The following is a 12612-nucleotide window of genomic DNA, read 5'->3' as shown; positions in this document are numbered from 1 at the left end:
AGAAGTTATTGATGTAGGGATGGATGTGACAGGACTCATGTACAAATGTGTTCATGTGTTGGAGGTTGAGATGGCGCACATGATTCAGGCACTGTAGGCAACCATATCTTGACTCTCTGTATGGAAGGGGAAACATTCAAGCATACTAGGTTGAGCCTAATCAATTGCTCTTTTTGTATTCAGGTGTGAAACAGAGTCGAAGCCAAGGGTAAGATCAATAAAATTTGGTCCAAGGACTAAAAGATGGCATCAAAAAGAAAAACAGGTACCTTTGTGGCCTTGATTGAGAATCCAGTTGGTACCAGACCACTTTTCAAAGCGTGGTTCAAAAAGGGGGATGTCTTGGAGCAACAGTCACCTAAAGGATGCACATCTGAGGTTTTGATTGAAGCTTAATCCAGCTTGGATATCAAAAATCATGGGAAAATTCCTCTTTTGTATTTGAAGATGAAAGATAGACCTTGATTTGTAACTTGTTGAACAGGGCGTGAAGTATGTTAAATCAGGGATAAAGATGTAAATGCAGCCTTTTGGTACATAAAAAAAAGCATCACCTTTCTTTCAATATACTCGGAAAGGTCGTAGTTGAGATCGTAATGACTTTCCGTAAGTTCCGTAAACACGTTTAGGGACGATGTTTTCTGTTGCGGGACTTTTCAGCCCTAAATTGCAACGCTACTAGGAATGGAAGCGCACCGTGCTAAAGCAAACACTCTGCACGCAGCACGGTATTGACGAAAGTGGAAGCGATCAGATTTAAAAAATGGTGGATGGATAGATCGTCTCCTTCAACGTTGATAAAATGCAACAAACGTGTAGCCAGCTAAACCAACGAACAGGCGCGGCAGATGGGGTTGCCGGTTTCGCGGCACGGTAACGGGGTGGACATACGACACGTGCAGAGGTTGGAAGATTATAAAACCGTCTCCCGAACAGTACGGTGCTACGTGGCGCCGACCTGTTTTTTCTATGATGATGAGTTGGCCAACTTGAGAGCGATCTGGGTGGGCGCGCAGTCGTCGCCGCGCATGCCAGTGATTAAAACGCTGCTACATACAGCATGCAGCCTCACAAGCAGAGACCGATACAATGATGCACAACCCTCTTTCCAATTGTTTGCTTCGACCCCGCTCCTCGTATCATCGGCACAGGCGCTCTTGCTCATCCCCTTCATCTCTCCTCACGCTACCGCCCTTACCCTCATCTAATGATCATGATCATGAGATCAATTCTGATGCCAGCCTTTCCTCTCAACCAGCTGCCAGCCATCGGACGTCCTTCGAGTCTCCCTTTCCTTCACCTTTCTCACTCAACGTGCCCCTCGGCACCGGCTCCTACCTTTCTACCCTCACGCTCTCCATCCACGCCTCGTCCATGTCCCTCTTCGGAGACCTCATTTACACCGGCCTCCACTCCGGCGACATCCTCGTCTTCAAAACACCCAAGCTCCCGGAGTGCGCCCGCTTCCGCATCGGCAATGTCGCCGTGAAAGCCCTCCTTGTCACGGACGACACAATCTTTTCCGCCCACAAGGACCATAAGATCAGGGTTTGGCGCCGCCCAGATGCCGCCGGCATCCAATACAAGCTCTTCCGGACGCTCCCCACCACCGCCGATTACCTTCGGAATCTTATCGTCAGCAAGAGCTATGTGCAGATCCGTCGCCATCATAAACGCCTGTGGATTCAACACGTGGATACCATCTCCGCCATGGCAGTGGCCCACGACGGCAACAACACCGTTCTATACTCCGCGTCGTGGGACAAAACCTTCAAAGTGTGGAGCCTGAGCACCATGCGCTGCATCCAGTCTGTCAAAGCCCATCACGACGCCATTAACGCTATCGTGGTGAGTTCACAAGACGGCTTCATTTACACCGCCTCTGCAGACAGCACCATCAAGGTTTGGAAAAAGCTCCACAAGCTGGTGCCGGTTGCCACACTGGACTGCGCCCACACGTCATCCGTCAATGCGCTCGCCTTACGGCCGGACATCGGCATCTTATACTCTGCTGGATCCGACTCCTCCGTCAACGTGTGGCAGAGATCAAAGGAAGGCGCCAAATTTACCTTGAAGCTCACAACCTCTCTCCGAGGGCATCGGCTTCCTGTTCTTTGCCTTGCTGTGTCGGGACCCTTGATGTGCAGCGGCTCCGCCGACAAAATGATACGAGTGTGGAGAAGAGGGTCAATTGGCTCCTACACTTGCTTGGCTATTCTCAAAGGGCATAACGGCCCTATCAAATGTATAGCCATATCCATAAGCAGCTTAAGAAGCAGCTTCGTGTACAGCACCAGTTTGGACTCCACAACGAAGGTCTGGTCTGTGATCTTTGACAAGGACGACAACTGTACTATTACACCAGAGTTTACTTCGTTAAGATTAGCGCTGATGGATTAGACACGTTCAATCACAAGGATCTATAGAGCAGCAGAGTCTAAGTTTCGCCTTTCCTTGATACAATAATATTCAGCAATACATTGGTTTTAACAGCTACTTTGGTACCATTGATGGTCCTTAGAAGTCATTCTTCAAATGCCAAAAAAAATTCAAGCATTACAAAAACATAGCAACTTGAAAACCCACATGCACCCGCACAAACACACGAGCAAGAGATAATGTGTTCAATGGGGAAACACCCATTTCACACATTTCATGGCCCATCAAGCATGCTGCATTGGATGTCTTCAATGTAGACACCTCCAAAGTTAACAAACCTAAATCTTTCATTGAGTCTCTAGGAAAGAATCAAATCATTGAAGGATTTGGCACTTGGGATGATGATGATCATTAAGTTTATGGTCAAGGGTTTCCCTTCACAAGATGTTGGCATTACTGGGGTTGCTGCCCTTAAGCTATCATGCAATTACAATTTAGGTGTTTTGTGGATAGAGCTTTTATCATCTTTTTATATGCTTTCGAAATATTTTTTTCTTAGGGAACATTTTTTTGTCATAAGAAATGGTTATCATACTTTATTCTCAAAACCCCCATTATTTATGACTAAATCCTATGGTTGTATAACATCTTGGGGTCTTGCCTTTTATTTGAAGCATGGATGCACTACAACACAACCCCCCCCCTTAGCGATGGGCTCGAAATGACGGATTTTTTCAAATACGTCGTTTATATGATGACGAATGTCATGTAAATGACACGTTTTAAAACTGAAAAAACCTCATCGCATGAGCTAGCCATGTGTATACAGCGGAGGTAGCAGCGTTTATAGCATGGCTTTTATCAAGGGGACTGGAAAAGTGTCGGGGTGGTGTAAGTGACGCTATTTTTCGCCACTACAAGCACCACTATAACAAAAAGAGGAAGTAGCGGCGTTTATAGCATGGCTTTTATAAAGAAAACTAAAAAAGTGTCGGGGTGTAAGCACCATTATAAGCGGCGCTATTTTTTGTCGCTACTATACGCGACACTATAAGCATCGCTCACAGTGATGTTGAGAACAAAATTTTTTTGGGACAGATTGGGGTATTATCCCCAATCTGTCCCATTATGTGTATGAAACCTATTATGTACGTATCTATTGGAGGACTTAAAAAACATATGTATTATGTGTATACTCTATACATGCATATCTATACATGCATAGAGATTTAGGCATAAACTTATGCATAAGCTTAAAGCATGCATAAGCTTTAAACTTAAAGCTTTATGCATGAATTAGCTCTATGCTTTATGCATAAGCTTATGCATGCATAAAGCTTTATGCATGAATTAGCTCTATGATTTATGCATAAGCTTTAAGCTTAAAGATTTATGCATGCATTAGGTCTATACTTTATTTATAAGCTTAGGCATGCATAAAGCTTTATGCATAATCTTTAAGCTTAAAGCTTTATGCATAAAGCTTTTACATGAATCTTAGGCATAAGCTTAATGCATATAAAATTAAAACCTCGATACCCAAGGGTGCAATAAATATAAATAAAAAGAATAAGATCATAATCTTTAAGCTTAAAGCTTTATGCATGCATTAGCTCTATGCCTTATGCATAAGCTTAGGCATGCATAGAGCTTTTACATGAAGCGTAGGCATAAGCTTTATGCACTAAGCTTAATGCATGTAAAATTAAAACCCTAGCACCCAAGGGTACAATAAATATAAATTAAACACTACAACAGAATGAGGGTGTAGCAGAGCAAAAATAACAACGTTTTTATAACTAGAAGGATAGACAGTTGAGGGGCTATTTTCGCTGCTTAGAAATGCTGCTATTTTTGTCACTGCAACAACGGGTTCACTGCTTAGCAAAATGAAATATCGATGCTCAGTATAGTGATATTTCACTGCTATTTGCATTTCTCAACAACGAAAGAATTGCAGAGTAAAAAAAGAGCTGGGACAGACTGGGGAGTCTACACAGGACTCCCTAGTCTGTCCCCCAGCTCTTTTTTTTAAGTTAAAACAGAGTCACGGTTTCAGTTTTATGACACAAACACACACAAACATAAGAAACACATAGATTATGAAGAATGCAATTGAGCTCAAAATTTATTTTATTTTACAAAGTGTTGGGCCTTTGACCATATATACAAAAAATGTCTACAATAAAGAGATGACTAACTGGAATCCTTATCGGATTCTGCGTGATCATCATCATTGTCTTCGTCGTCCTCTTCACTTCCTTCCATCGCTTCATGCTCATAATTAGGATCCTCCTCTTTCTCTTTTTCTTCATCCTACATACATGCCATCAACTGCAATGTAAGCAGGGCAATAAAATACAATTAGATGTAGAAAAGAGAAGGATTTAGGCTCACTTACCTCATCTGCTTGAGTCCTCGAAATGGACTCATCTCAACTGTATGCCTTACGTGCGTATCCACGTCCATAATTGCAGACGGGAGGCTCTATATCCATAGTCATGTTGCCATATATATAGGCAGTGATGTGTGTGAACACACTTAGGACCGTCGGGGCACTTTTTCCCTCTTTAGGAGGTTTTTTCCCCCGGCTTGTATATACGCCCATTATTCTAGGGCTAACTTATCTTTGTACATTGACACAATCTAATACACTTTGTGTTGTGTGCATTCTTGCTTCTTCTTCTCCAAGCTTTGTGTGCTTTCTTGCAACCCTAATTCCAATAATTGGTATCAGAGCAGGCATCGGCTCCTAGGGCTACGCCGCCAGCACCCTCCGACTCACGTTCTCTGATTGAGGTGAGTTTTCACGAGCGCTTGCAGGTCTCTATACTCTGCAAACAAGCCTGTAGGGTCTCGCGTTCTCAGAATTTGCATCTGAGGTCGTTTCAGGCTCCGTTTTTGCATTTCAAGTTTTGCACAGGTGTTTTCGTCATTTTCTGTAGAAATTTTGACAGTGCAATTTTTTGCAAAACAGGCATACGTACTCTATTGTGGACCGTGCTACATAGCACGAGTTGTTTTCTGTTCAGTCTTTACTTCATTACAGGTAGCTTTTGCATCAGTTTCAGTCAGTGGCCATGGCTGATAACAGCAATGATGTATTTCGCATGTTGTCTGCTGAAAACTGGATGGAGACAGCAACTACCCACTTTGGACATACATGATGCAGCATGTTTTGGTTGCAAAAGGAGTGTGGAACATTGTGCAGGGTACGGATGTACGTCCAGGTTCTGTGGATGTAGGATCTGTTGAGGATGTTGCAAGTTCTAGCAGCTCTACTGTTTGCTGCTATTTTACCCACTGCTGAACAAGCTCGTTGGGATGGTAAAGATACGCAGGCTCATGCCTTGATTGCACTTTCTGTCAAACGTAACATCACCCCACATATTCGTTCAGCTAAAACAGCAAAATAGGCTTGGGATATTCTAGCTGGTTTGTATGCAGGTCGTAACGAGGCAAAAATCGCTTACCTGCGTAAAGAGCTAGAATTGAAGATTATGCAAGAAGATGATGACATGAATGTTTTTCTTGCTGAGATTAAAGATCTCAAAGAACAGTTGATTTCTGTAGGTGAGATTATTCCTGATCATTCTTTTGTGCAGACTGTTCTTGATGCTTTACCTGAGACATATCAGACTTTTGCTTCCACGTGGAGACTTCTTAATGAGGACAGACCTGATGCTGTCAAGTATGATACTTTAGTCAACAAGCTCTTACAAGAAGCGCAGTCCAGGCAAAACAGGGCCAGGCAGCATGCAGTTGATCAAGCATTTATTGCTGCCTAGCAGCAGAGAAGAAGTGGTAAGGCAACCCCTTCCACTGTTTCTTCTCCTATTAGTAGGTCTGCAACTTCTTCTCCTTCCACAGGTAGCAACAATAAGTCTAAGAAGGCTCTTGATAAAGGCAAGAAAAAGACCAGGTGTAACTATTGTAAGGCAAATGATCATGTCATTAAGAATTGCCCTAAGCTAAAGGCTAAAGAGGCAAAGAAGAAAGAGTCAAATGCAGCCACAATAGCGAATGCTTCTACAAATGCAGATTCTGCAAATGTTGTGCAAGATACAGAATGGGCGTTTAGCATGTATTGCTAGTATGACCCATCTGTACATGATGCATGTTTGGCAGTTTTTGTTGACTCTCATGTTTGGTATTTTGACAGTGGTGCTACAAAGCACATTACCTCGCATCGTGATATGTTCACTTCTCTTGAGGCTGTCCCTAATGGGAATACTGTCACATGTGCCAATAATGCTTCTTACCCAGTGAAGGGCGTTGGTAAAATTATGCTTACTGCTGCAAATGGCAGCGCTTTCACACTTTCAGATGCTTTGTATGTGCCAGGGATAAAGAAGAATCTATTGTCTGTCTCTGCGCTTGCTAGACTTGGACTTGTAGTCAAATTTGTGGATGACAGATGTACTGTTCATGATTTGACTTCTGGTGATACGATTATTGTATCTGGCACCTTGTTTCGTGGGCTGTATAGGCTCAATTCTTATGACAAGTGTGTGGAAGATTCAGCAAATGCAGTTTCTGATGAAAAGGCAGTTTCAGATGCAAAACTATGGCATGCTCGTTTTGGTCATCTGAACTTTGCTAGTTTGCTGTGTTTGCAGAAATTTGATATGGTTGCTTCATTGCCCCCTCTTGAGGCACCATTAAAACATGTTTATGAATGCTGTATTTTGGGCAAAATGCAGCGTTCTGCATTTCCAAAGGATGGTTTTGTGCGGGCCACTCGCAAATTGCAACTTGTACATAGTGATGTATGTGGGCCTATGCAAACTCTGTCATTTGGTAAACACTTGTACTTCGTGACTTTCATTGATGATTACTCAAGGCATGCATGGGTATATCCACTGAAGGCAAAGTCCGAAGTGTTTTTGTGCTTCAAACAGTTTATGCTTATGGTTGAAAATGTATCCAATTGTACTGTGGGCACCCTCCGTTCTGATCGAGGGGGGGAGTACATGTCTAAAGAGTTTGATGCATTTCTGGCTAGTCGTGGGATAAAACACCAATGTATAGTGCCGTATACCCCTCAGCAAAATGGTGTTGCTGAGAGGAAGAACAGGTCACTTATGGAGATGGCACGATGTATGGTCAAGAGCCAAGCTTTGCCACATGCGTTTTGGCTTGAGGCTGTCATGTGTACTGCATATGTACTGGCCTTGCAGTCTAATACTCCATACGAAGCTTGGCATGGCAGGAAGCCTTCTATTGGTCACTTGCGTGTCTTTGGTTGCTTGGCCTATGCTTTAGTGCCTGTGCAACAACGCAGAAAATTGGATGATAAGGCTGTCAAATGCATTTTTGTTGGTTACAGTGCTGAAAGCAAGGGTTACAGATTATATCATCCGCAGTCAAAGCGTATCTTGATTAGTCAAGATGCTGTTTTTGTGGAAGATACTGTGCAGCTCTTGTTATCATGTACCAAAGAGACAGGTGTAAACTCACGGGATGTATTTGATACGTTGTTGCCTCTCTTTACAGGTGGGAATTCAAATGTAAGTCCTAATGAGGCAAATATTCAGCCTATGCATATTTCAAACGACATCATAGATCAGCCTATTTTTTTCTGATGCAGATTTACAGGATGTAATTCATGAGGATAGGGCTGAAAATGAGCAGACTAGAGGTATGCCTAAATGGCTGGTGCAAACCTTGCGTGACAGTAAGATTGATGCACCTATGACTAGTCGTACTCGTTCAGGTTTTCAGCATGCCTCTTATGCATCAGATTGTTATGCTTTGGCTGTGTCTAGTATGTGTGAAGAGGAAGAACCTCTTTCATTTGATGAGGCACAAAATTCAGAAAATTGGTTGGCTGCAATGCAAAGTGAATATGATGCTATAATGAAGAATGGTACATGGTCTTTGTGTGATTTGCCTATTGGTAAAAAGGCCATTGGATGTAAGTGGGTTTTTAAATTGAAACGAAAGCCAGATGGCAGTGTTGATCACTATAAGGCTAGACTTGTTGCAAAGGGTTATGCTCAAGAAAAGGGCATTGATTTTGATGAGACCTTTGCTCCCACTTGTCGTATGACTACCATTCATAGCATTTGTGCATTGGCAGCTCATAATGGTTGGAATGTACATCAGTTGGATATAAAGACTGCGTTCTTGAATGGAGATTTGCATGAGGAGGTGTATGTATCGCAGCCTCGTGGTTTTGTTCAAAGAGGGCAGGAAAACAAAGTGTGCAGGTTGAAAAAGGCTTTATATGGTTTAAAGCAAGCTGCACGAGCTTGGTATGAAAAGATACATGCATATTTGACTGCACATGGTTTTCAGAATAGTCCAACAGAAAGCACTTTGTATGTTAAACGTGTGGATGATGTACATCTAATCATTGCTCTCTATGTCGATGACATGCTGCTCACAGGACCAAATGAGAGTCATATTGCTGATTTTAAGGCTGATTTGAATGCCTCTTTTGAGATGTCAGATTTGGGGCATTTGCATCATTATTTGGGGATACAATTTAAGCAGTGTGATGGAGGTATTGCTTTGTGTCAGACAAAGTATATTGAGACATTGTTGCGGAGATTTGGCCTTGAAGACTGCAAGCCTATTGCTACTCCAATGGAGACAGGTTTGAAGTTGAGTCTTCATGATGCTGGAGATCACTTTGATGTCACACTCTATCAGACAGCTGTTGGTTGCCTCATTTATGTATGCATTACGAGGCCGGACATTCAGTTTGCAGTCTCACAAGTGAGCAGGTTTATGCATAGCCCAGGGTCTCAGCATTGGAAGGCAATTAAACGCATCTTTTGCTACTTGAGTGGCACCATACATCTTGGGTTGTTTTATCCCAAGGGAGGATCATTGCCGCCAGATTTGCATGCTTTTTCGGACTCAGATTGGGCTGGTTGCTATGACACAAGAGTGTCCACAAGTGGTTTTTGTTTCATGCTTGGTAGCTCATGCATATCTTGGTTGAGCAAGAAGCAACCTATTGTGGCCACTTCGAGTTGTGAAGCTGAGTACAGGGCAGCTTTCACAGCTACGGTTGAGTGTGTGTGGCTCAGACGACTTATGGCTGACTTGGGTGTTGGACAGGAGTCTGCCACCTCTATCTTCACTGACAGTCAGAGCGCATTGGCAGTTGCGAGAAACCCAGTTTTTCATGCTCGCACAAAGCACATTGAGGTGCATTATCACTATGTAAGGGAGAGACTCTCAGCAGGAGAGATCAGCTTGGCCTATGTGCCAACACAGGACAACCTCGTTGATCTTTTCACAAAGGCGCTTCCTCGTGAGAAGTTCAAAGCTTTCCGCAAAGCTTTGGGCTTGCTCCCCTTTGTGGATTGATCTACTTCGGGCATGGCACTCCCCTATACATGAGTGCCAGCTCTCGTTCACACCATCACTCCCAGGGGGGATTTGTTGCCATATATAGAGGCAGTGATGTGTGTGAACACACTTAGGACCGTCGGGGCACTTTTTCCCTCTTTAGGAGGTTTTTTTCCCGGCTTGTATATGCGCCCATTATTCTAGGGCTAACTTATCTTTGTACATTGACACAATCTAATACACTTTGTGTTGTGTGCATTCTTGCTTCTTATTCTCCAAGCTTTGTGTGCTTTCTTGCAACCCTAATTCCAACAAGTCGTACTCCTCCTTTGTTGGATCATGCCCAACAAGCTCCCTCTACAAAAAACAATTAAGAAAATATAGAATTAATTAAAGAAAATAATATAGTACAAAACAAAATGAAAGAGGAGAAGAAAGGATTACTAAAAACGGTACGAAAATGGCAATGAAAGAGGACTTTTCTCCCAAGTCGAAGTGTGAAGCTCCTCGCTTCCGTAGTTGGGAAGCACTCGTCGTCGCTTATTGTTGAAAAGCATGTGGGTGCTTTCTCACAAAGCTGTGTGCGTGCAACCACTCCTCGATCATATAAATACTGGGATTCTCCAAATTATTCTTTGCTACTCTCTTGATATTTACTCTCCTATTAGAGAGCAAAAGTTTGATTTGTCTCTTCATCCATTCCTCGAAGAAGAAAAGACCTCCGTGTGGAGCAGGGAACTCCAACTTAAGCACATCAATGACATATTGCTTTGAAAGTTCATCTTGTACTTTTCACTTTTTTAAGGAGTTCATGAACTCCAGGTTTGCAAGTACATGCATGTGGTTCATGATTTGCTTTCCTCATGCATCCATCATCACGAGGGCACCATCAACATCCATGTTGTATGGTAGGGTGTGTCCATCAAATGGTGGAATAGGTCTCTTGGGGGCTAGCTTATAATGTGTAGATGAAGAGCCCCCTGCTGTGTGAGGAGACACGGGAAACCTAGTGTTACTTCTGCCAAAAGCAAAAGCAGCCTACTCCCCCTCGCTAGCACATCTACTAGCCACCCCAGACTCCCTACTACATCATCTTGGTGGTGAAGATAGACAAGAGGGAGCGGGGGTGAAGATAGACATGAGGGAGCGGGGGTGGGTCTAGTCGAGGAAGGTGGTGTGGGACACAACCATATCATGATGGGCCTACACAACTTGGCCCCGTCCCTATCCAAGGCGTGGTCTTCCCCGACTAGCCAAATGGGGTAGATTGTCCCCATGGCATCGACTGGGCTGATTGTAAGCCTGCTTACAATCTTATATGTAAGCCTGCTTACATATAAGATTAAAAAAAAAGATTTATAGTTTGTGTATGTGAAAAGGTTTGATAGAACCTTATATGTGTCTGAGTAAACTGAGACCAAGCTTGCTGCCCATATTGTTCGTTTATAATAGATAGTAGATTTGCCACATCAAGGTCTTGTGAGGGGTCGATCAACATTGCCTATACATACATGCATGAGGCAATAAAACATGAATAACCACTCCCAACTTAACATAAACAACATTCTAGATGGCCTATAACAATTCCCTATATCTCTATGCATAATCCTATGCTGCATACCCTATGCATAGCACCTGTTCATACCCTATGCATAGCCCTTATGAATAGCACTTATGCATACGCCTATGCATAGTGTATGCATCGGCTATGCATAGGGGCTAGGCCTTATGCATAGAGTATGTATTAGCTATGCATAGACTCTGCATAAGGTCCATAACCCCTATACGGCCCCTATTCATAGCCGATGCATATTTCTTATGCATAGGCCTTATGCATAGCACTTACGATGAATAGCTTATGCATAGGGTATGCATCAGCTATGCATAGGCTATGCATAAGCGCTATGCATATCCTATGCATAGCTTATGCATAGCCTATGCATAGCTGATGCATACCCTATGCATAAGCTATTCAAGCGCTATGCATATCCTATGCATAGCTTATGCATACCCTATGCATAAGCTCTTATGCATAGGCTATGCATAGCCTATTTAGCTAACCCTAATCCCTTGCACCCAAGGGTGCAAAAAAATTAAGAGAAGAAGCATGAACACAGAAGGGAAAAAGAGGGCTTACCTCTTCTGATGTGAGAATCCGTTATGAGCCGCCTTGGGGCCTAAACCCTTGGTGGTTGTTCACTTGAATAGACCTACAAAAAATTAATGATAAATCAGAAAGTTAGTTCATTTTAACATATTATGCAATAGGCTCATTAAATAGGGCTATTGCATAAGGCTTATGCATAGCCTATTGCATAATGAAAAGATAGAGGGGAGAAGAGAGCTTGAGCTCTTTTAAGCACACACACACTCACACAAACCCTAGAAGAGAACACACAAGGTGAGAGGCTGGAAATTTTTCTTCTTCTTCTTCACACAACAAAAGAGGTCTACAAAGAAGATAAAGTGACTAACACACATAATAGAGTATATACAAGCGGTCCATAATGTGAACATGCTAAGAGGAGTGGATAGATCTGGACTAGTCGATGTAGTTCAGTATAGAATCTCTGGTAAAAATATGTCGGTGCCATCTACAAAACCCGGCATTTTCACTTACATTCAGCCCCAATAACATTCTTTTCTCAATAGCATACTAGCTACTCATCTCATCAAATACAACATCCGTGCTTACCCTCAATTCACATATAGTAGGATTATAACATCTATATCCCTTTCGCTCAAGGGAATACCCAATAAACACACATTTTTTTGCTTTTGGATCTAGCTTGGTACGTAACACGTCTAGCACATGTACATATGCAATACATCCAAAAACTTTCAAGTGAGACAAATTAGGTTTCTTGCCAGTAAAATTCTCCTCTGGCGTTACATCATGTATGGCTGTAGTAGGAGTCTTGTTCATGA

At 42.8% G+C, this 12612-nt stretch overlaps 1 protein-coding gene across 1 annotated transcript; it reads left to right on the top strand.

Moving 5' to 3' along the window:
• Nucleotides 1–1085: 1085 nt before the first annotated feature.
• On the top strand, nucleotides 1086–2776 carry LOC147619727 (protein JINGUBANG-like). The gene has a single exon (XM_086772622.1). It carries the CDS (start codon nucleotides 1090–1092, stop codon nucleotides 2398–2400), a length of 1311 nt encoding a protein of 436 aa, XP_086628748.1. The 5' UTR covers nucleotides 1086–1089; the 3' UTR covers nucleotides 2401–2776.
• Nucleotides 2777–12612: the final 9836 nt, after the last annotated feature.

This window comes from Cibotium barometz, chromosome 32, assembly GCF_041138505.1.
Source record: "Cibotium barometz isolate CiBa-2024 chromosome 32, ASM4113850v1, whole genome shotgun sequence".
Classification (NCBI taxonomy): domain Eukaryota; kingdom Viridiplantae; phylum Streptophyta; class Polypodiopsida; order Cyatheales; family Cibotiaceae; genus Cibotium; species Cibotium barometz.
This window is presented reverse-complemented; position numbering and strand designations above follow the sequence as displayed.